Source organism: Equus przewalskii, chromosome 18, assembly GCF_037783145.1.
Source record: "Equus przewalskii isolate Varuska chromosome 18, EquPr2, whole genome shotgun sequence".
Lineage (NCBI taxonomy): Eukaryota > Metazoa > Chordata > Mammalia > Perissodactyla > Equidae > Equus > Equus przewalskii.
Genome location: NC_091848.1, coordinates 29628607 through 29653360, shown reverse-complemented (window position 1 = coordinate 29653360; position 24754 = coordinate 29628607). Strand labels below are relative to the sequence as shown.

Below are 24754 nucleotides of genomic sequence, written 5' to 3'. Positions count from 1 at the left end.
GTATAAATGATTAGATGACATATAGAGAATTTTCTTAAAATCAAAAATACAAAACAGTAAAAAGCAAATTTCCCTCCTTCTCTTGTTTCCTCAGACTCTCATTTCCCTTTTACAGAGACAATTACTATCAATAGTTTCAAGCAGAGACAATCTGTGCTTCTATGAGTACATATGTGTAGGTTTTATGTAGAGAGCAAACATTATAGCTATACTTCCCTATTTATTGCATAAAAGGCAGCACGATGTACACATTGTTCTACAATTTGTTTCTTTTTGTTAATGACAACTCTTAGAGGCCTTTCCATAACAGCATCTGTGATCTGCCTCCACTTTTTTTTTTAATATTTATTTATTTATTTATTTTTGAGGAAGACTAGCTCTGAGTTAACATCCACCACCAGTCCTCCTCTTTTTGCTGAGAAAGACTGGCCCTGAGTTAACATCCGTGCCCATCTTCCTCTACTTTATATGTGGGACACCTACCACAGCATGGCTTGCCAAGTGGTGCCATGTCTGCAGGGGGTATCCAGGCTGGTAAACCCCAGGCCGCTGAAGCGGAACATGTGCACTTAACCCCTGCTCCACTGGGCCAGCCCCTGCCTCCACTTTTTAAAAAGCTGCCTAATGTTCTGTTGAGTGGATATAATCATTTTGTATTTAACCAGTCACATTGATGGATATTTGTTGCTTCCAATATTTTATTACCAACAATGCATTGGTGAACATCATTGCATGTAATTATTTGTGCCATGTGTTGTAGTGTCTGCATGGTACATTCCTAGAAAGAGAATTCTTGGCTAAAAGGTATATTTAGGTTTTAGGTTAATAGATACTGCCTAATCGTCTTCCAAAGAGGCTGTATAGTTTGCCCAATGATGTATGAGAGGATTTGTCTCCACACCATACAATCGACTTTTTTAACTTGCCGATCTGATTGTAATTATATTTATCTACTTGTGAATGTGGTTAAGCATCTTAAAAATCCTTTGTTATATTCTTTCTACTTCACCACTCAGTTCTTCAACAATCCCCGAATAATATCTATTCCTCTCTGATTTAAAATGGCAGCTAAAATAAATCTCCATGTTTATTTTAATCTATTTCTGAACTTTCTATTCTGTTACATGTATCTTATTGTTTACAGGCATTAGTACCAATTTTTCTAAATTTCTATACTTTTATAATAAGTCTTATATAGCAGTTTGGTGCCTTTTTATTGTTTTTTTTTTTTTCAGAATTTCTCTAGATAATTTTGCAAACTTATTTGTTGGTGGTTGTGTTGGATGTTTCATTAAAATAAACATTGAAATATACCCTGTTTAAAAATAGGGTGAAGGGGCCGGCCCCAAGGCCAAGTGATTAAGTTCACAGGCTCTGCTTCAGCAGCCCGGCATTTGCTGGTTCAGATCCTGGGCGCAGACCTATGCACCACTCATCAAGCCATGCTGAGGGAGCATCTCACATAGAAGAACTAGAATGATCTACAACTAGGATATACAACTACATACTGGGGCTTTGGGGAGAAAAAAAAGAGGAAGATTGGCAACAGATCTTAGCTCAGGGCCAGTCTTCCTCACCAAAAAAATAAATAAATAAGTAAATAAATAGGGTGTGATCACCGTGAGACAGGGAAAGCTTTATGCCCAAGATCAAGTTAGAGCTGGGGCTGAAAATGATGTGTAGGAAAAGAGGAAAGAGGAATCAACAAAGGAAAGAAAACTAAATAAATGTTCCAAATACGAGACTCTGTAAAATACCCAGAAATATCCCAGAATAAAACATGCACTTGAATGTCATTAAGTTATTTAAGCAGCCAGGTAGTTTTGCAGCCGCTTGTATTAGCCTTGCTTTTAAGGGCTTGACAAATAGTCCCAGAGTTCTGACCTTAGACTGAAATCTCTAGCACTCTCTGTACCTGTGAGCATGCAGGCAACATTCCTACCCACAGCGTGCGCTCTACCTGTCCCCAGGAGCTAGCATTCACAAGTGCTCTGGTAGGAAGCCTAACTTAGAGAGAAGCTAACAAGTTCTGAGAAAGAGGGAGACCAACACAGACGGCAAACCACTCTCTTTGAGCAGCTTGTTTTTTAAGTATGTCAAGACCTTTTAGTTTCACTTCAGTGATCTCAAAAACAGGAACCTTGTGTTTGCCACTATTCCAGGTAACCATCTCTCTTTCTGGAAAATGATTGTCATAGGTACTCTAAGACTTGATTTGTTATAGATTTATTCTTTGGGTAACTTAACTACTACATTTAAAAGATTTCTTTCAAGAAAGTGTTACTAGCATCTTGTGACATTATATTTATTGGTTAAAGTTCAGAAAACAAAATAGTCCATGACATTAGTCTTATTTCTTCTTTATTTAGTTCTATTGCTGTTGAAGTAATAGGATGCAATTTAATCTTTACTTAACTTGGTTATGCTGTAAAATTTTTTGAATCAAAAATGGCACTGACATAGCAAAATGCTATGGCAGGATTAATTTAAGACATGTTTACTGTTGCCTGTGAACATACTTGAGGCTGGGTGGGTTTTCACTGCCGAACAATATAGACAGAACCATCTTAGAATTTATTTTGGTTCCTCTGTTCTAGCATCTCATTCTGATTAATACTTGCATTTATGTATCTGTGTTACTCAAATGCGATGTATCTGAAAGATTTAGATCTGAAATATATTAAGACTTTGCTTGCCATTTCATGATAACCCCCAAGTCTGCCAGCTGATGCATTGACAGTGAGGTGGTAATAATGTAATACTGTGTACTCCTTGCTCGGGTATAGCACAGGAGAAGACTAGGAAGTGACTTGAAAGTGAAATGATGGCTTTATTTGTTTATCTGTTAAGCTGGATCCCAAGTGATTTCATCTACTCATAAATAAACTTTCTTTATGGACAAAATTTGAATGTTCATTTATCTCTCAGTTAGTATGCAAATCTATTTGCAGTTTCTAGCAAAAGAGAGTGCAACTCATTTTCTGTGCTTGTAAATTGTTCATTACCATGCTCTCTGATGGCCAATTCGTGGCTCCATCTGCAACTCCACAAATCTCCTTGCCCAGCTAAACTTGGTGGAGTAAATATAAGGTGCTGAAGAAGATGAGTTTGGGATTAAGGAAAAAAAAGACATATCTCACACAAAATTCCCAAGTCTATCATTTTAAATTTTGTAATTTCTTGCTTGTATTTAGTTTTGTATGCTATGGTCCAGGAAAACAAATACTTCACTGATTTCATCAATCCAGTTTTTAGGGTCGCACGTAAACGACATTTAACAATTTTCCCATTGTACCCAGAAGGAGTCTCCTTCAAGGAATAAGCAAACATACAAACACACACATCCTCTGGATAAGAGTACTTTCTTTTCTCTGTGATGTGGATTATTGTAACCTATAAGGTTCAACACAGACAACTAAGATAATTGTGTTATAAGGCTTATAGTTTCAGCCTTCTAAAACAAAGCAATCAATGTTATCGCTTTTGCCCTCTTCTTTGATAAAGGGAGAAATGTAAATCTCAACAGGGATGCCATGTGATCTTAAGTCAACCTTAGACTTCCAGCTGGTTAAAGTCACTCCGTCATGCATATATTTAGCATCCGTTAATGTTAATGGAATGGACTTCTGTTTTCATGTCGGGAACTTGATTCCTTTGCATGAAAATAATACAAATATTGAACCGCCTTCTTGTAGCTAAAACGTGAAAACAAAGAAAAAAGGCAAGATGCACAAAAGCTCTTTAGAGCAGGCAAATCTGCCTATAGAAAAAACAAGAGGTGTTTTAACATCCTTCTACGGTAGCGTGTAGGATAGGAATCTGGCCCATAACGTATATCTCCTGTCACTGTTGAGATGGAGAGCTACCCAGAGATTTTTTTCAATTAAAATTCTGTGCACCAACAATAGACTCGGCTACAGAGCTTTTAATTAAAAAAACAAACGAAATGCCATAAACCCACATTGTCTCTAGTCACTGTGTGTATTAAAGGATTAGACTGATGAGATGTTTGGATTTTATTGTTCTTAACATGTTTCAGTTGGTGCTCTCGGACCCGCTGTGTGAAGAAAATGAAACGTAAGTAAATTGCAAGAGGCTCCATGTTCTTATTTAGCATTTTCAAAATTCAAAGGATAAAAAAGGCTCAAGTCGTTTGAGAAGCTCCAAATGAGTTCCAAATGATCATTATCATCGCTCATCTATGGTTGCATCCATACCCAAGAGTCGCAGTGATGACAGAGGACAGTTTTCTGGATAATTCAGTTTCAAATATCAGCAAACTAACAAAATTTTTGACCTGCTTATGTGTATATTTCAAAGGGATTTTGATATAAATTATGCGGATAATTGACTCAATCTTCTCACTTTTTGTGCTGTAGACTTAATGGTTCCCAGAATTCCATTTGGGAGATGGGGAGAAGGTGCCATAAATAATGCTGGTGATGATTAATGATCACTGTAACGTACTGTGACTTAGTGCAAGTGTCAGAAAAGCACTTCTGCCAAGGACTGTCTTCTCCTGGGTGCAGCCCTCACGGCCAGCTAGCTGTTTTTAATTATCATTGCCTGTTACCCTCAAGGCCAGGGTCTCTGGCCACTGTCTTCAGATTAAGAGGCCATGCTAGGTGGGGTGCTTTTCTTGGCCCTGGAATCATTCACCTGTCTCTGGTGGATCATCTCATTATTGACAATCTGCTTATTAACTCTGTACTACTCTTTCAGTTTTGCATGACCCTGCATTGCCATTTCTTTGAATTAATTTTGGACTCGCCCTTTTCTTTGTCCTCTGTGGTTTGTGACATAGAGTTTTTGATTATTGGTGGGCTTACATAACTCTGGACCTCATGGCTGCCTCATCTTGCCCCTTCATATTCTGCCTTTGACCCAGAATAATACAATAAAGAAATTCATGATTGAAAAGGATCATAAATATTGAGTCTAATTCTCCAATCAACATGACAGGAAAATATGGTATTGAGGAACTTTGTGAGCTGTCTTGAGAGTCACTGAGGTGACTGGTCTCCTTTTCAAGTGAAGAAATTGAGACCCAAAGAGAGATAGTAACAAATTAATTACAGAATTTCAACCAGTATTTAGGTACGAACTTTTTTGGCTACATCATTTTGCCTGCAAGTGTCTGTTATATTTATTTTTATTTAATACCATTGCTTTTGAATGAAAACAAGAAACCACCTCAAACAAAGTGCAAATTAGCAGAAAATAAAGACAGAGAAGGCAAGAAAGTGGCTGATTTTGTAGGGAGGTGGTATAAGGTAAGTGAATGGATTGTAAGTAGTCATAGTATCTCCAGCCTGCTCCCACCACAAGAAGGCGTTTGTGGGATCTATTATCAGTTCTATTTAAATTTGTTTTCAAACACCAGACTGTTTTTTTCTGATCTAACCTACTCAATTTATTTTTGTAACAGTATTTTTAGTATGAACAATGCATTGCTATGTTGCATTTGTATAAAATTTAAATACATATTAAGTAATTTAGTATGTGAAATAAAACATGACAGAGCCTCCTCATAATTATACCTTGAATCCTTTCTCTTTCCGGAAATAACCAAGTACACTTATGCACATGTATGTACATAAATAGAGTAATTTATAAAATATAAGTATGATCATACATATACAGGATTCTGTAGATTAATCACATTAATAGATTCCTGATGATATGCCACCATCTTACCTGACTTGAGAATGTTAAGTATTTTGCTCAAGAGTAAGCAAGTAAAAGGCAGAGCTTGGGGGCTGGCCCGGTGGCGAAGCTCTACTTTGGCAGCCCGGGATTCATCGGTTCGGATCCCAGGCACGGACATAGCACCGCTTACCAGGCCAGGCTGTGGCAGGCGTCCCACATATAAAGCAGAGGAAGATGGGCACGGATGTTAGCTTAAGGCCACTCTTCCTCAGCAAAAAGAGGAGGATTGGTGGCGATGTTTGCTGAGGGCTAATCTTCCTCAAAAAAAAACAAAAGAAAAAGGCAAAGCTTGGATTTGGACCTAGGACTGACTCCTGAGCTCAGAATTTTAACTACAGAGCCATATTGTATATCCAATGTTTAAATGAAACTATACACCTGGCGAAATACCTGAGGGATATATAGTCCACATATTCTTCCAGATACTATACAATTTACCCCGGCTTAGTTAGGTCAGGCCACCAGTCTCTGGGTGATATGATTTGGACCCAGTTCTCCCCCAAATTATTGTAGCTGAATTGCTCTTTGGCCTGTTAAGGAATGATAAAAAGAGAAAAAGATCCATGAAATTTGTTATTGCCTTTGTTCTAAGAATACTGTTAAAAAATTGTTTCTACTGTTAACAGTGGCCTCTTTATAAAGCCCGATAGTTTGAATTTTTTCTGGTTTCTATACCAGGAGTAATTGTGCAACTGGTGAGTGAGTAATGCTGCCTTTTTGTTAATTTTAGAGGACACTCTATAACCAATTCTCTCTCTCATCCTGTTAACTGCTGGAAAGCTTAAGCCAGATCTGGAGTTCAGTCCTAATTTTATATATGAGATTTACTACATTCAGTTCACAAACTCATCTCGCTCTTGGCTTATTCTCTTTGATGCTCTCCATGCTCTCATTTCTAATTTTGTTTTTGTATTTTTCACATTTCCTTAAAGCGTTTGGGAGCACAGGATACTGCACGCATTCAGGCAGTACTCCACACGGTAATACGAGGCTGGAGCTGGCTTTTACTCGTCCCAGTTGCAGTCCTGCCTGGTGGTAGGAGTCACGGACTCCATGGCCAGACCATTCGGGTTTAAAGCCTGCCTCTGCCACTTCCAGCTCTCTTATCTTCGGCAAGTTACTTAACCCCTCTGTGACTGAATTTTCTCAGCTGTAAAATGAATATTATAATAATGACCCCACCTTGTAGCGTTATAAGCGTGAAAGTGAGTTAGTTCACATGAAGTTATACAAGCAGTTTAGGAGAATACCTGGCACAGGAAATTTTGGGTGATTCTAGCAGAGAAGCCAATGGAGCAACTCTGCCATTTTCTTCTTGAACTTATCAAATTAATGAATTTGTAGGTAATCTTAGGTCCACAGATTCTCAGCCCTGAGAAGAATAAAGATCAGCTAATCGAGCCATCTCTGTAGAGCACATCTCATCTCACGTCCAAGTAAAGTAGGGCAGTAGTTGTTCTGGTAGGGGCAGAAACAATCTTCAGCAACTGCTTCTAGAGAATGCTGATTATTGGAAATGTCTTCCTTAAACATCATAGCCAGTTCTCATTTCTCCCTGACATTTTTCCTTTCAGCATCATCATCCTAATTTAACCAAGTATACATATATATATTTATATATATATAAATATTTGACTAACAACTTTATTTTCAAAAATATAATTTGTCCTACACTGAAGAACCTGCATCTGAAATTTGAGTAATTACAATATTGCTACAGTTGAGGTGATGCTTTATTTCTTTTAAGAATTAAAAAATTTCTGTTTAAAAATAGAACTTGAGAACGACATAGAAATAATGGTAGAGGAAAGAAGCACAAGGAGTCGGAAGACCTATAGTCTAGTTTAATTTCTTTGGTCAGCTAGTGACCTCCCCACTGGCATTCTCACTCTGGGTCTCAGTTGTACAGTGTGCAAAATCCTAAGGATGAAATAAATGACCCAAAGGTGCCTGCACTTCTGAAATTACATGATCGCTTTGCATTTCTCCAGCTAACTGCCTCCTGGCCTTTTTATTGTATATCAGAACCCCCACCAGTGGGTGCATGGTGTCAAAAAGAGAAAGCAAAGTAAATCAATTTGGATAATTAATACACCTGCAAAAAATATTGACTGGCTCAAAACTTAGAAATGAGAAATAAAATAATATTTAGAATTGACATTATAATAAGCATATGATCTATTTTTATATGGAACAAAGAGAAATAGAGATTTACATATGGAGGGACATGAAACACTCCTGGTCATGAGCTTAGATTTCAAGATTCAAAAACAGAACCTTCTGCTCTTTTGTTGGACCAGGACACTAAGAGAATTTCCCTAAATCCATCTCTAAAGTGGGATACTACATCTTTAAGATTTCTATATAATATTTAAAATTTTTAGGAGTACAAAAGTGATGTGGGTACATTATAAAAATTCAAACAATATAGAAATATTAGAAAGATAAAGTTCCTCATAATACCATCTTCAAGAGAAGTAAGCATTATTAGTAGTTTGGTGTATATGCACATAATGGCTGTTTTGGTGAAATCATTGTATTTGTGTAAAAGAAAACACACAAAGTAGAGCTGAACTCTCTATGTCATTTTACTCAACAAGTTTTTAATTATAAAAATAAAGCTACATCCTTTTTGATGACTGGGTAATATTCCTTTGTAAGGATATGCCATTAATTTTTAAAAATTGTTTTTTGAAGTTATGTTGGCTTACAGCATTGTGTAATTTCAGATGCACATTATTATATATCAGTTTCTGTATAGACTGCATCATGTTCACCACCAATAATCACTTTTATCCGTCACCATACATATGTGCCCCTTTACCCCTTTTGCCCTCCCCCTATCTCTTCCCCTCTGCTAACCACTAATCTGTTCTATTTATCCATGTGTTTGTTTATCTTCCACGTATGAGTGAAATCATATGGTGTTCATCTTTCTCTGTCTGGTTTGTTTCACTTAGCATAATATCCTCATAGTATTTTTAAAATCCTTTATTGGTGATCATTTGTCTTAGGATGCTTTTTAAAGTCATACTTCAGCTGCCATTTTTTCCTAGCCATTTATACCTCTGTGCTTTGCTAAACCCTCTAGGTGCACCAAAAAAAAAAAAAAAGAAACCCCACAGACACACACAAATATACCCCAAAACTTGTTGTCTCAGTGATTGACTTTTGTCTTCAATTGTTGGGGTAAAATTTTAAAGTTGACATTTCACATATGTTAAAAAGTCATTTCTGACTAGTCTGATGATAAACATGACACTCTGCCTCCTTTGAGATGCTGGGAGCAATAAATTAACTGACATTTATGAATGCTTTCAAGCTGAAAAGTATTGAGTGTTATTTTAACAATGGCTGAAGAAGACATGATTAAATATAGCTCCATCTCAGAGGCTTATCGGGCTGTGATGAACAGGTTTCCACTGTTTAATCCCAGAATACTTTAAAAGTGGCATACATACGGAGCTACGAAGAAAGTCCATCAACAAACATACATTCAGTTCACCACGTCTGGCATAACAAGGGTCTCTGGAATGAATAGCACATAAGTGTCTACACCTGGGGAGCTAAACCTCCTGAAAATCAAACTGCGGACTATGTTCTTGTGTGATCTCTTAACACTTATCTCAGGAACGATTGAGATGTGCCTTGATACACAAGTGGTTTGACCATTCTGACCAATGAGATCAATTTGTAACTCCTTAGTGATTGGTATTTATGGCCACACTCATTCATTCTCCTTCTATCCTAATTCTTTCTCTAACCAGGGGTGCAGGCCTGCTATTCCATACCAAGAAATTAAGGCTTAATAAAGATTATAAACCTTTCCTGGAGAAAGTACATTTTAAAAAACTCAAGGTCTCTCAATAAACAGAACAGTGGAAGGGTTATCTGCCTAATACCTAATACCTATGACATCTTAGCCTGAAAAGTTAGTCACTACTTTCTCAGTGCACAACAATATTCATAACTCTAGAATCAAATCTATTACAGTGCAATTATCTATTTATGTATCTGACAGTTTCACATTTACCTGTATTCTCAGTGCGTTGAATGAAGTGGGCATATGTTGAACACTTGCTTAATTGTTTTGGCGGGATGCAGTGAGTGGGTGATTGTTGGGGAAACAGATGTGGTCAGGACAAATACTATGATCCAAAGGATGGGCTTTGCCCATCCAGAGGTCCAGTGCTAACTGTTTTTCCTTTACCATCAGGTGCATAAACTATAAAGATCAATACCCAAATGGCTGGTATATCTGGTAAGGACATCCTCAATCTGTTCCATAAAACCTTTTGTGATATATAGACACTCCTTCTCCTAAATAATTGAGATGGCATATGAAATCACCCAGCTTAAAAAAAAAATTAGGAGTAACGTGAATCAATATATATAGAAAGATCACTTTCCCCTTGTTGGCCAGTGTTTACTTAAAGACTCCATATTACAGGGAGCTTACTACTTATAAGAATAATAGTTTATTCCTGAGTGCGGAGATCTTTAAAGGTAAAATAATTGTTCTTTCTCTTGAAATCTCCCAGAACAATTCCTCCACTGATTTTAGTTCTGACCTTAAGATAAGACTGCTACCTCTTTTATGAGCTAGTCCTTCAGAAATTTTAAGAGAGTTGTTAGAATCTCCTAAATCCTGACTTCTGTGTTTTCCAAACTAAGCATTACCAGTGTTTTCAGTTAGATGGTTAGCTCCTCAAAGATAGGGACCATGTCTTGTTAACCTTTGAATGCCCAAACCCAGCATCTAAAATCCGTTCCGTTGCTTAAATACAAATGGAATGAACGGATGGATGGCTGAACGAAAGGAATAATGGATGAATGAATTAAGGAACCAAGTCTGCTCCTCAGAACAATCTTCTAATTTCCAAAGAGAAACAGTCATGATCACCTGGCAAAATCGACCCAGTCTGAGCTCAGTGAACATTCCAGGTTCAGTGAAAAATGGGCAAGTGGTGGTGAGGGGATTGCTTAAGGAATTCAGCCTCCCAGATTGCTTGCATTCCATCTCTCTGAGTTCTTGCCCCCTTTCCAGAAAGCAAGAGAAGCTCCTCACTTCCCTGCATGCTCCATCTTACTCCTCCCCTGCTTCTTCTGAAATCAGGCTCTTGCTGCTGATATTCCTGATGGCTCTTCTCTGTGGAGCAGTGCTTTTCTGCCTCCAGTGCTGGCTGAGGAGACCCCGAATGGGTTCCCAAAGACACACCATGGCTGTTTTTGCTGTTGGAGACTTGGACCCTGTCTGTGGTAAGCTGTCTGCACACTTTGGGACTTCCTCTTTGAGACCTCATGGTTTTGCGCTGAATTGAACAACTAACCTCTGAAAAGCAGATTTGTGAACTTACAAGACCTAACTTATTGGAGACTAAAAGGCATTCACTGGGGAAGAATCTAAGTGAGAAAACTTCAGAAGAAAGGAGACCTCAAAAGAAAAAAAATGTGTCTTACGGAAATGACTCATAGTTGAATATGGTCTAGGAAATAAGCAGGTTGCTCAGTCAACAAGCAGAAGGGAAGAGACATACAGGGCTGGTCACTCCAAGTGAGTCGTAGAGTTTAAGGTACAGAAGAGTGTCTCTGTGCTTTTGATATCAGTCTAGCCTACCCTGTGTTCACAGTCTCACCTACTAAGCTCTCTTTGCCTCACTTGTCTGCAGTAATGTTGAACCACACTTTCCAGATTGTCTGCTGCCAAGGCAGAGCCTGAGATACTTGGAATTGGGCAGGCAAGTGTCAGTACTCATGTCCCTTCTTTGGCAGCATTCTGATGCCACCTCCTCCCAACTTACAGTCCCAAAACCATACCCTTCCTATTATTTTCCAGTCTATATTGGGAGGTAAAAAAATGGAGGAAATGGAAGTTTTAGAGTTACTTGTAATTGCCAGCCTTAGCTGTAAGTAGAAAAATGACCCACTTATGATTTCTGGGAGGTGACAATTGATAGTTTATTTGTTCGTTGTGAAGCGTTGTCCTCCTCCAGAGACCATCTGTTGTGAGACTCTCCCCTTAAGGTACTGTATCGCACACCACAGTTGCCTCAAGTGTGCTTGGTAGGGACGATCAGCCGCCCTTCAGAAACGTGGGCCAGCATAAGATTTTCAATAGATAGAGCAGGGCGTATCTTAGGAAAACTAACAGCTAAGGAAAAAGCAGGGCAAGCATAAACTAAAATGGTTTAATATCAAAACCCAGTAGAAGATTTAGTGATTATATTCACTATTGGCTTCTTTTTCTAAGTCATTATTTAACAAGGGAAACACATTGTCAATTTGAGAAATGGTTATTTTGGAGAAGGACAATTACAGTCTCCAATGAAAACAGCTCTTTCTCCTAAAATCAAAAACACTTTCCACTGAGTATACAGGGAAATAGGGTCCTTCTAACGAAGGACCTTCTAACAAAATATGTTAGTCAGAGATTGACCTTCTAACGAAATATATTAAAGAGATAAGCATGTTTACATTGGTCTATTTTTCTTTATTTAACCAGAGGTGTTGAATAAATAAATGCAATTATGTTTCCTCCAACTTGACTTGAGTTTCTCAAAAGGAGAATCCACACTGATTTTCTTAGCCCTTCTCTCACTCTGAGGAAAACTCTTTTACCAGACTACCTTGAATTTTAAAAATATTCTGCTTTTAATTTTCAGTAAGCTACCCAGTTGTACCGCTATAATTTTTAAGGCAGTCTATGTGCCATGATTATATTTCCATTTATCTGATGTTTTTATATTTCCTGGATGGTGGTTTACATGCATGCTTTTGAACTTGCCTGAACAAGTATGTGTGAGAGAAAGAGTCAAAGTTGATACACCACTTCAATAATCTGCATGCAATAGCACTGAGCGCAGGGCGTTAGAATGACATTCTCTATACTACCTTGAAGTTATTATGGACAGGAAAAGACAATACTTGGGAAGAAATTGTCTTTTAAAAAACTAATATAGTCACCATTTATTTCACATCCACCAAATTCTAGGCACTAGGTCAGGGGTTTCTAGAATATTATTTCTAATTCCTAAACACAAATTCAGAAAAGCAGCTATTACTTCTCTTAGAGGATGTTATCTACTTTCTCACTTTACTGGATAAATATACCACATAGATCTTTGTTGCAGATTAACTAATAGACTTAAAATTGTCTGAAATTGCTAGAGGATAGGGAGCCAATGAAAATTTGGGCAGGACACCATAGCTTGGCCACCTTATCTCTGGACACTGAGTACAGTCTTATAGCTTGAACCTCCAAATGTTTCCATTGGGTGATTCCTCAATGGTAGGGATTGCTCTCCAAATCCCTACTCCTTTCCTCACTCTATCCTTTCCTCCCTAATCCCGTTGGTATTGTTCTGGATCTTATTTTGCTCAAGAAACATTCAAACTCCTCCAGCTTAAGTTGTATTATAAAGTTTACTTTTATTGATTTCCATCTTAGAGGGCACAGGCTCAGTTGCCCCTTCCCATTTATTTTTTCCCTTGCCTACACTGGTTGGGTATTAGGTTATCCCATCAATCACCCCCTCCCATCCTGTCCCACGAATGCTCAGGGTGGCTGGACAGGCAGTGAACAGCCATTCACATAGTCTTTGATGTGGATATGGACTCTAGAGTTTGCTTCTTGGCATTCCTGTTTCTCCTCTCTAAAACAAAGTACACAAGATTAATTTAGGAAGTGGTATCTCTGTGATTTCCAATCACTGCTTCTTAACTAGCAATTTTTGGAAGTAAATTCCAGGAATCGATATTGTAAGGCAGTCAGAAACCCAGACTCAATGATTTCCTTTCCCCACTGGATCCTCATTATACTCTCACTTCTCCAAATGAATGATTCTTCCTACCTAAAATTTCCTTAAAAGGAACTGCTCTCCCAAAGGGAAGGGAGGGAACCACCATAGGATGTTTGTATGGCTACAGAGGGAGGGATTGGCGCAGACCACAGCTTCTACCTCCACAGTCCCCACAAAGTTTGTACTAACAGCTTAGAGTTGAGTCCAGCTACTGCAAGATTCATACACCCACACTGAACTTCTGAGTCTTCCTCACAGCCACTGGTCAGAAGCGGGAGAAGAAAATGAGAACTCACTTGAAAGACACTTGTGACATCTTAGAATATGAAATAGGGTTTCCGGACTCCCTACCACCCTTTGAGCATGAACAGGACAATAGGACTTTCCTTCCTGAATACAGAATGTAGGAAATGGGTCATTTAAAACATTTTAATAGAGAGAATAGATTTGATATATTAACCTTGGCTTCCTCTTAGACTTTCATTTTATTTATTCAGAACTTATTTAACATTATTACTGCTATTTGCTGAATAGATTAGTTGAAACAGTTCTGCTCTCCTGGCTTGTGGGTCAGAGATTTGACTCTCAGGATCTCCTGGAAGTTGCCCTCCACTGAGAAGAGCTGAGAGGAAAATTTTGACCTATTATCAAAGGCTAGAGTGAACTGAACTTTACTGATGTTGAAATATATAAAATAGGAAATTTCTCTCACTAGCAATTCCTAACAACATTATATGGCTCAGGTTGCCAATTATCTTGACTAGAAATCTTAAAGAGAGAAAGAAAAATACTTGGTTTGGGGTCCTTATAAAAGGTATTTAAGGAAGGTCTTGCCAGCCCAGCCTATCCCAATGTGTGATGAGACTTCTGTCTGGGAAAGATCCTTAGGAATCTCAGCCAGAGACCCAGGCTCCAAGAGCATCTCCTGGGCCAATAATCATGGCTTTTCACAGTTCTCTGCTGATCTGTGCTCAGATTTCTCAGTTTTCCTTCCCTTTTCATAGGATCTACATTTCCAGGTCCATAGCATGTTATGATCTACATTTCCTTCCCTTTTCATAGGATCTACATTTCCAGGTCCATAGCATGTTATGATGAAGCTCTTTATGAACCAAAAAAGGTGAATTAATTCCTTTGATCCTCCCATGGAGTGTAAGGAAGAAGGGGAGATATTGTTAGAGAAAGAGGAAGACCAGAAGAAAGTCAAGAAGGTGGAGAGGAGAAGGAACTCACTATTTGAAGTTGGAGATAATTTAAGGACTGAAATGAAAACTTATCTATTTTATACAAGCCGTAAAACCACGTTATTTTGTTTTGCTTCAGGCCCACCTCCTCTTCCTGTATCCAGCCCCAGGGTCTCCTAGATAGTCCTTTCTTCCATTATTATTCTGCCCCCGACCCGACTTATCTTCTGAATTCAGGTTTCCTTACCATCTCTGATATAACCCCAGAAAGGATCTGCTCAATGCCTATATGTCTTCTTGAATGGGATCATCCATGAAGTAGTCTCTGAGGCCTTCTCATTCTCTTCTCTCAACCATCAGATCACAGCAATTCGAGTGTAATTCAGGTGGGAATTTTTTCAGCACTCATGTAGGGGTAAAAATGATTTCCTACTTCAGTGTTTTCTTATCTCACTATCTTATCTCTTTAAATGATGCTTTTGCAATCCCTCCTATCCGATAATTCAGCAGAAAACAAGAGGAGATTTTCAACCAGTTTTTTTTCTCCACAAATGTGTAAATGGAGAGTGAAAAACTGGACCACAGAAAGTGAATTTTTTTAAAGGAATGTATGCAAATTTTTAGTAAAAGTGGGGAAAGAAGAAGATAAAAATGTCAAAATTCTTTATAACCATCTGTATCCCAAATCAGGATCAGTGCTCTCACTTTATAGGATCAAGAACTATACGAGAGGGTGAATAGGTAGAAAATAAAAGCGATTTAAATAAAGAAGAAAAAGAAAAAGTTTTGAGTTTTTTAGGTTAATAGTTTTGTTTATTTTTTAAATTTAGTTTTGAAAAAATATGTAATGACAAGGAGTTTTGTAGTTTATTATAAATGAAGGTCTTTTAATTCACTGAAAATGTTTTCATTGAAAATAGGTTGTGAAGCTATATAAAAGCCCTTATTTATGAGGAAGTAAGACATTTAAAGATAATAAAGAGAAAAAGTCTGGGGTCTTAGAGGTAGGACAAGGACAAAGGACTTGATGCAGAAAAATAATCCAGTGTTCCTCAGGAAAGAGAATTTGAGAGCACAGGAGAGGGATCTCCACCATTGTCTGTCCATATTTTTTAACAAAACATAATAAACTTCATAAAATATACATTGAATCCTTTTCTATCTCATCTGGCTCAGAGCTGGGTCCCCCCAGTCCTGACAAACAGCAAGCAGGTGCCAGGCCTTTCCTGGGGAGACACCTCTCCTGGGGACACTCATCTTGGCTTAGGGTCTCCTTGGTCTCATCTTCCTGATAACGCTGCCCTTCAACTCTCCAAACTTCCTGACCCCGTTTATTCTGCAATTTCAGAGATAATCTCCCCTTTTTCTTGTTGCAGGGCAAATAGAAAGACTGGTCTTCCAGCAATGATTAAATGCGAGGATTCTGAGTTGGGGAGGGGAAGGAGGACTGGACAGAGACAGACAAGAAGCAGGCCCTCACACGCTCTGCTCCTTTCTCCCTGCACCTCTCCCAGGATCTGATCTTATTTTGGGATCCTTTTTGAAGTGTCATTTTCCTGTACTTTATGTTCTACATGTAAATATTCTGTGACTCATTTTAGGCAAGGGAAGAAGGGGTATTTCACTCACACACTCTCTTGGAAAGACATGATAATAGTAAAAGCTCACATTTATTGAGCATTTGCCTTGCTTTGTGCTAACACTTGACATCTTATATCTCATTGATTCTTCCCTGCAACTCTATGAGGCGTTTGCTACCATTCTGAACACTCTAGAGATGAGGGGAGAAAGGCACTTAGACGTTAAGCAACACAGTTAGTAGATGGTAGAACTGTGACTTGAATTCAGGCACTCTCAACTACTTTCAGATGAGAGAAAGGGATGAGATAGAGAAGGGAAAAGGGCAGAAAGAGGTGGAAAGGGCATGTTAAAATGAGTCAGATCAATTGGAGTGATTCTTACAGGTGTGAGAAATCTGAACTCTGGCTAAAAACTCAGCAGTTGAGGGTATTGGTTTTACAAAATTAAACAGAAAACTCTAATACCTTCACCAACAGTTCTGTCAAAGCCATAGGACTTTTACAGGTATTTGTAACCACATTTTCTTAGGTTCTTAATCTGTTAAAAAGTAAAAATAATGCTTGCTTGCCTCCAAATCACATGGTATTGTATGTAAACTTGCTTTGAAGAAAATTGAAAACTGATATAATATGTGTTTGATTTTACAAAAGCTCTCGAGCACATAGGCTTAGCTATGTTTATCAAATGAATTACCTGTGGTTTTTAGGACAAGATTAAGGGCAAAGGCCAAATTTGTAGTAAGGAGATGACAATAAAACTTTCTTACCATGGCGAGCAACTGTCAACATCCCGTTGCCTGGAGCATGATATTGATAATGGCAGTGGTGGAAATTTATTTGAGCTAATAATAGTGTGGAGTCAATCTGGTTGACCACTCCAGGCAGAAGGATAGCTAAGATACCATTGACTTTGTATTGAATACGCTAGGGGCAGTTCACCCGGAAAATGGACGCTCAGCACAAGTGTCCACACTGGAGGGAAGTACGAGGGCAAGTACACTTTGCCAATGTTAACTCTGTTTTATTGAGTCCCTTGGACTTAGCTCTTGTCATCCTAAACTCCTAACTGCAAAAGACTCTAACTCCAAGAAACTTTTCATTTAATAATTTCTGTGTTATAACATTAAAAATGATAATGACTAAATCATTATTTAACCATTAAAATAGGATATATTGGGAAATAATATCATAACTAAAAGAAAATGCTTGAGTATTCCTAGCCTAGTACAGTTCTTGATATATAGTGCTAATACTAATACTAGTGATAATTAAACTTTAATGGATAATTGCTGTGTGCCAGGCTTTGTTTTAAGCACTTTACCTTCATTTAGCCTTATTTTTATAGATGTAGATACTATCATTATCCTTTTATTGCATAAGAGAAAACTGAGGTCCAGAAATATTATGTAATAGCCTAGGAATAGATTATTCAATTAAATAAATAACTTTTTAAGAAAAGTGCTGAACCAGGAGGTGAAACTTATCTTCCAAATATAGCTCTACCCCTCACATATTATATTAATACTTGAATTATTATACTTTGCTCTGCAAACCAGTGAGATAGAAAATAAGACAAATTTGTGAAAATTCATGATTCTAAATAAACGTTACCCACCCCAAAGGAGTGATCTTGAGTAACCTACCTGCGGATTCCGGTGATGCAGCTATTGCCTAATACGTAACTATTCTTTGAATTGTTTTGATACTTGTAGCACTTTCTTTGGAATCTTCTCAATGGTATCAAATCTTAATCCTTTAAGGAAGAAGTCAGCAAACTTTTTCTATTAAGGGCCAGATAGGACATATGTTTGGCTTTTCAGGCCATATGGTCTCTGTGGGGACTACGCACTTCTGCCATTGTAGTACAAAAAGCAGCCAGGGACAATATGTAAATGAGTGGGCATGGCTGTGTTACAACTAATTTTAATGTACAAAATCAGTCAAAGTGCCAGCTTTCGTTTAAGGACCTAGTTTCTTCTTTCAAGGTGAATTTAAGGTTGTTAACTATTGTTTTGGAAAGAAGCAATCAAATCATTCTGATACAGCTAAAGACTCAGGTGAACAAAAGGAAAAATACAAAGAAAGAAATGGTTATAAAATATTACTGTTGATTTCCTGTATGACAGTTTTTCAGGGCCAGCCCCGTGGCGTAGTGGTTGGGTTTGCACAGTCTGCTTCAGTGGTCTGGGGTTCACAGGTTCGGATCCCGGGTGTAGACCTACACAAGCCTGCTATGGCAGCATCCTACACATAAAGTAGGGGAAGATTGACACAGATGTTAGCTCAAGACCAATCTTCCTCACACACACAAAAAAGAAAACAATAAAACAGTCTTTCAAGGAAATATTATAAAAGATTTCCAAAAGAGGTATTGGAATAAGTGCCTAGTCTCTTAAGGTGATCAATTTGAGGAAGAAAATACTTATTTTTTGATATTTAGTGGCATGTAGTGTGCATAATCCGAAAGTCAAGAATTTTGATTTCAAAATTTAAAATTTGCCTTTTCTTTATTATGTGTGTATACTTTAATTGCAAACTTTTCACGACTTAACATTTTTACTATTCATCATAGAGAAATGCTTAAAGTAATTAATTGTATTAGCTGCAATCTGCAGAGTGTAAATATAAAATAATGAAGTTCAGACATAATTTTTAATGTTTCTAGTGAGACTTGCATTTCCCATGATGGGAAAATTAGCTAAAATGCCATTAGTGTTTACAGGAATCTTGTCTTCTGATCTACCAAAAAGAGTATGCCTTCTAGATTCAGCTGCTAAATTGCAAATATTTCTTGATGGCTTAGTCAATGATGATATAATCAGTTCATGAGAGCAAATTTTCTTACTATAGTGACTATTACCACTGCAGAGAGCAAGATGGTTGTAAACTTTTTCTCAAGGGTGCAAATAATTTTCTGCCGCTCCAGTGACCCAAGAAATGCCAGATTTTATTAGGCAGTTCGTTGCACTTCTGTTTTATGCTGACTAGAAAGACGATAGCCAGCCCTGCTGGTCTAGTGGTTAAGATTCAGCGCTCTCACCACCACTGCCTGGGGTTCATTTCCTGGTCAGGGAACACCACCAGCCATCTGTTGGTTGTCATACTACAGTGGGTGCATGTTGCTGTGATGCTGAAAGCTATGCTATCAGTATTTCAAATACGAGCAGGGTCACTGTCCACCACATGAAAACCCTATGAAAAGCAACTGAGCACTGTTCAGAACAGTGCTGGAAGATGAGAGGATGGTACAAAAAGTCCAGACAGGCCTCTCCTCTGCTCTACACAGGGCTGCAAGGAGTCAGATTTCACTCAAGGGTACTAACAAAGAAAGATTACAAGTCCCCATCTTTCTCTTTCCAGGGACGGAAGCAACTGTGAGTCCAACTGCTGGAATTCACCATCAAACTCAAACTCCTGAACTGTATCCTGTTTCATGCTTTGGCATGTTAGGCCCTCCACCTCCATATGAAGAAATTCTGAAATCAAGCCGATTTTAGATCTGGATCATCAGTTGAAAATGAAACAGCGCATAAAACATTAACCAGCTTAGATTAGTTTTGCTTCTTGAAATCAGGTTACTTTAATCAAACCTTGCTCGATAACAGAGACGGCACTGTGCATGTGCCAGGTGGGAACCCATAGCCCCAGGACAACCCAGGAACCAAGAATCTTCAGAAATGTTGCCACTGGAGTCCTAAAGTAAGAAGAACTTCAGTAAGGAAAATCCAGTTTCCAGCAGCCCAAGAAGCTTGATTACTAGCCAATCAGCTTACATAGACCCAGCTACAGTTTAGAAGCTCCCAACTCCTTAAATTTCACCCCAACCTTGGATCAGGAAAACAGGTTTGAGAGCTTTGCCTCCTGTCTCCCTGCCAGTCGACCTTGCAATAAAGCTCTTTCTTTTATCAAATGCCAGTGCCATAGTATTGGCTTCTATGTGCATCAGGTAGTGAGCCCTTGCTGAGTAACAAAATTATAAGAAACATTTTTAACTCCAAAACATGAAAATTTAGGAACAATTCTTTAATTTTGTGAGAATTCCCAGAGATCAATTAGTATGGTCTGAAAAAGGACAAATAGATGAAGGAAGAATGAAAGTTAGGAAAGAATTTGGGTCAGGGAGGTATTTCAGCAGTAAGTTAGTGGACCCTTAGTGTAACACCGCTGGGTTACACTTTCATGCTACATAACGAAGTTACCGGTTCCTCCTCAGTACTCAGATAGGCAGTAGTTAGTGCTGGGAGTAGTCTCTACTAAGTTTAGGATTCCACTCCAGTACACACCACAGCTTTCTCTGCCTCAATATCTCTGTTTTAACCTGACCTCTCTCCTACTACAGAGTTAACAAAAATCATAATTTAGCAGTGGCCCAAGCGTAAATTCAGACATGTCCAGACTCAGAACCAGAAAGAGAATATTTAAGTTAGGATGAGGGAAGAGAGTAGGAAGATGGATCACTGGTAGTTGAAGGATGACTAAAGAGGAAGAGCACAAGTCTCAGTCCAAGGAGTTGTTTGTTTCAGCCTGAGAAGGGAGAAAATGTAGATGGAAGATGGAGGAGATTATTTAAGCAGTGGGGCATGTGTAATGTCAGAAGAAGGAGAAGGCTCCCCATGCGGGTGAATGCAGAATCCGGAGCCCACAGCCCTTCTCTGATGCCTCGAGGCTTAGCGTTTCTTGGAGAACCATGATGAGATCCCCTTGGCACAGACACCAACTTCTTAGTGAGAACACTGACTCCTCTGCACCAACAGTGAGACACCATCACACTGGCCATGAGAAAGGGGACCAGGAAAAGAAATCCATGGCAGATGCCATATGGTCTTCAGCTGACAAATTTGTTGAACAAAACTGTTGGCATCTCCATTTGTTTGTCTAATAGACCTCTCAAATTTAACTTGACCAAACTTATCTCCTAATCTTCTTTTCCCAGCCTTGTTGATCCAAACCTTCCTCACCTTGATTGATGGAAACAGTCACCTTCCAGTTGCTCAGACCAAAGAACTTGGAGTCATCCTTGAGTCCTCCCTATGTGTCATTTCTTACATTCATTTTGTCAGGAAATGGCTTGCCTTGGCCCTCCCTTCAAAACAGGTCTAGATTCTAAGCAGATCTTACTGCATCTCTGGTGTGAGCCACTCACTGGCAGTTCTTGCCTGGATTACTGCAATAGCATCTAAATGGTCCGTTTGCTCCCAGCTTTGCCCTCCTGTATCCTATTTCCAACACAACAGCTAGAGTAATCTTCTTCCAACATAAAGAGAATCATGTCCCTTAACTAAATTCCATCTCGCTCAGAGGAAATAACAAAGTCCTCGACACGTGGCCCTGTAGGATCAGTACCTCTCTCAGGTCTCCTCTCTTATGACTCTCACCCTTACTCAATTGCTCCAGGAACAGTGTCCTCAAACCTCCCAGGTGTCATCCTACCCCCATCTGTCCTTTTGGGCCTTAGTACTTGCTGTTACTTGTTGTTCCCCCAGATATCAACATTATTTCACCCCTTCACCTCCTCTAAGTCTTTGTTCAAAAGTCACCTGCTCCATGAGGCCCACCCTGATTACCCTGCTTTAAATTGCCAACCTCTGCCAACCTTGGTCCTTCCACCTCCTTGTCTCAGACACACTTTTCCTTTTTCCATAGCACTTATCATTTTCTACTATGCTACATAGCTGAATTCTATTGATAATCTGATGCTTGTCTTCCCTTGCTAGAATGTAAATCCACGAAGGGAGGGATCTTTGTGTTATCCACTGATTTTTACCTCAAGCGTCTAAAATAATCTGGCACTTAATATGTATTCAAACGAATCTTGTAAGTAATGTTCCCTAGTTCTGGAAATTCCCAGAAACGACTGGATCAGAATTTGATGGCGTGAGGCCTTTTGAAAGTGAGTGTGAGTAGGAGCCAGAGATAGCTGCTTAGTGCGGTTAAAATAACCTCATTAGTATCCACTGATGAAAGAGGCTGAGGGAGCTTGTGTTAATGTACCCTAATAATCCCCGATGTCTGTGTTGGGGGGCTTTAGGGGGTACACACTGCTTTCAGATTTTATTCTCACAACAATTTTGTAAACTGGTTATTCCCAACTTCAAGTTATATGTGGTAGACTGAACATCTCCACTCTGTTTTGAAATCTGATACGATTACAGTAAATGAGTAAAAATGTCTTTAATTCACAAGAACAAAGAGAGTGGCAAGAAGATGACAAAGAAAATTAGCAGCAAGATTTTAGTACATGGAAAGATGTACGAGATGGATACAGCTGGATAAATCGTCATTGACTGGGGTTTCAGGTTTCTCCATTTTGCTATGTGTCTCCGAGGAAGAAACAGAATAATCAAGCAAATTCATGCTGTAGCAATGCAGAAAGGCTCAAGAATTAGAAGCAGGAGAGGTGAACAGAATTCTGGAAATGAGGATGAACTTAACCTACAGAAAGATAGCATTGAAGCCACCCAGAGAAGAGGCCAGTTCCAATCAGAACATGACAACAAATAGCTGTAGGAGGGAAAGAGGGATGATGAAGGAAAAATGTATAATGAAAACGTGGTAATAAATTAGTGATTGGTAAATGGAAAGTGGAGAAACTGAAAAAACGAGGCAATTATAAATCTATGAAAAACAAAAGTTGGATTAATCCCCCCAAAATGGTTAAGCTATGAGTAATGTACCTAATATTGAATTTTAAAATGGGAGTTATTTATATTGACAAGCTAAGCAGAGGGGTAAGTGTGTATGGGGGAAGGTGGCAGGATATAATAAGAAAGCTAAATCCTAATCTCAGATTGTGGAAAGTCTGTGAATAACATCTAAAATTAAAAGAAAAATCAAGAAATAATGGTAAAGTACATCATTTGAAAATTAGGCCATAAATATCTGAAGCAAAACACTAAGAGCTGAAAATTATTGCCTCAAGAAATAGGACTTGGAGATAATGCTATGTGAGATCAGGTAGAAGAGAAGTGCTACTTTTTATCATGAGCATATAGTACTATTTGACTTCGTTTTTTTTCTTTTTGGTGAGGAAGATTGGCCTTGAGCTAACAATTGTGTCAGTCTTCCTCTATTTTGGTGTGGGTTGCTGCCACAGAATGGTTGATGAGTGGTGTAGGTCCACGCCCAGGATGTGGGCCAGCAAACTCCACGCCACGGAAGCAGAGCACTCAAACTTAACCCCTATGCCACCAGGCTGGCCCCAAGTACTATTTGACTTTTAAAACGAAATGTGTGTGTTACTTTAATAAAAAGAAGTATAAAGTTAAAAGAATAAATGTTTGGCAAAGTTAGAGCTTGCAATTGCAAGCAAAGGAAATCATACTAGCAGAAGGAAAAATAAAATGTTAAGCATAAATGTCTTTAGGTGATAGGGCTACAGGTAACTTTAACTTTTATTCATGTTTCTGAATTTTCTAATTGTTCAATAATGTGTGTGCATTACTGTTATAATTGAAAACCTTGACAAACTTCTGTTTAAAAAAGTAAAAACAAAAGGAAAAAGTATATATACACATATCACTGCCTTCGTTTAACAGATGAGAAAATGTGGGTTCTGGAAGGGTAATTGGCTCACCCAACGTGCATAGCTAATTAGTCCGAGAGACAAAACTAGAAACAGACATTTTGATCTTTCGATTCTTATTCCAGGTATTTTTCCACTATGATTTTCTATCTTCAAAAGTGGTTCTAAAAATAAACATCAGAGAAGTGGGTTATAATTATGTTTATGTCAAATAAGTAACTCTAAGGAAAGAGTTTTTGTTCATATCCTGAGCTATGTATGTTAAAATCCACTCCAATTACGGAACAGGCAGTGGTTATAATTAACACCTAGAAAAGTACAAACGCATCTGGAAACAGGGCTAATGATGTAGCAGCTGGAGTTTGCTGAAGACATTAGTGAAAGTTCAAGTTGAAGCGATTGGAATTTATTTTTGAGTAGTGTCAATGCGAGTCTAACCAAACTACATACTTGGCGTGTGGTTGGTCAGTTTATTTTGGGAGTGGGGGAAAGGTGGGTAGGGCTGGTTTATTTGGACTGTAGGCAGGTGGGTAGGGCTGGCAGAAAAATAGTTTGTTTTCATAGGAACGTTTCTGACAAAGATCTCTTCCCAAATATCACAGGTTGCTTTTTCATCTAATGCCTAAGAAATACTTACTAAATGACTGCTATATGTCAATTACTGTACACAGTTCTGGATATATTTCTTCAACATACATAGTATCACTTTTAAGGATACTAGAGTTTCCACCGCTTTGCTCTGACCTCCAAAAACTTAGAAGTTCTGTAGCAGCTGCTCTTTATGGTCCACTGAAAACTACTGTAAATAATAAAATAATAAAATTCATGTGGATTATGTGATCATCATGACGTTTAAAGAAGAAATTTCTAAAGATAAACGTGTGTTCCTTTTCTGTCATCTCATCTCTGAAAATCTTTACCTGCATCCTAGTTCATCAATAAATCATTAAAATTCTGTTT

The 24754-nt window shown here is 38.4% G+C and overlaps 1 protein-coding gene across 1 annotated transcript; it reads left to right on the top strand.

Annotated features, from left to right (window-relative positions):
* The first annotated feature begins 1865 nt into the window (after positions 1–1865).
* On the top strand, positions 1866–24754 carry TMEM207 (transmembrane protein 207). The gene is made up of 5 exons (XM_008540888.2): positions 1866–2162; positions 4040–4077; positions 9926–9970; positions 10826–10968; positions 19633–24754. Exons 1-5 carry the CDS (start codon positions 2094–2096, stop codon positions 19767–19769), a joined length of 432 nt encoding a protein of 143 aa, XP_008539110.1. The 5' UTR covers positions 1866–2093; the 3' UTR covers positions 19770–24754.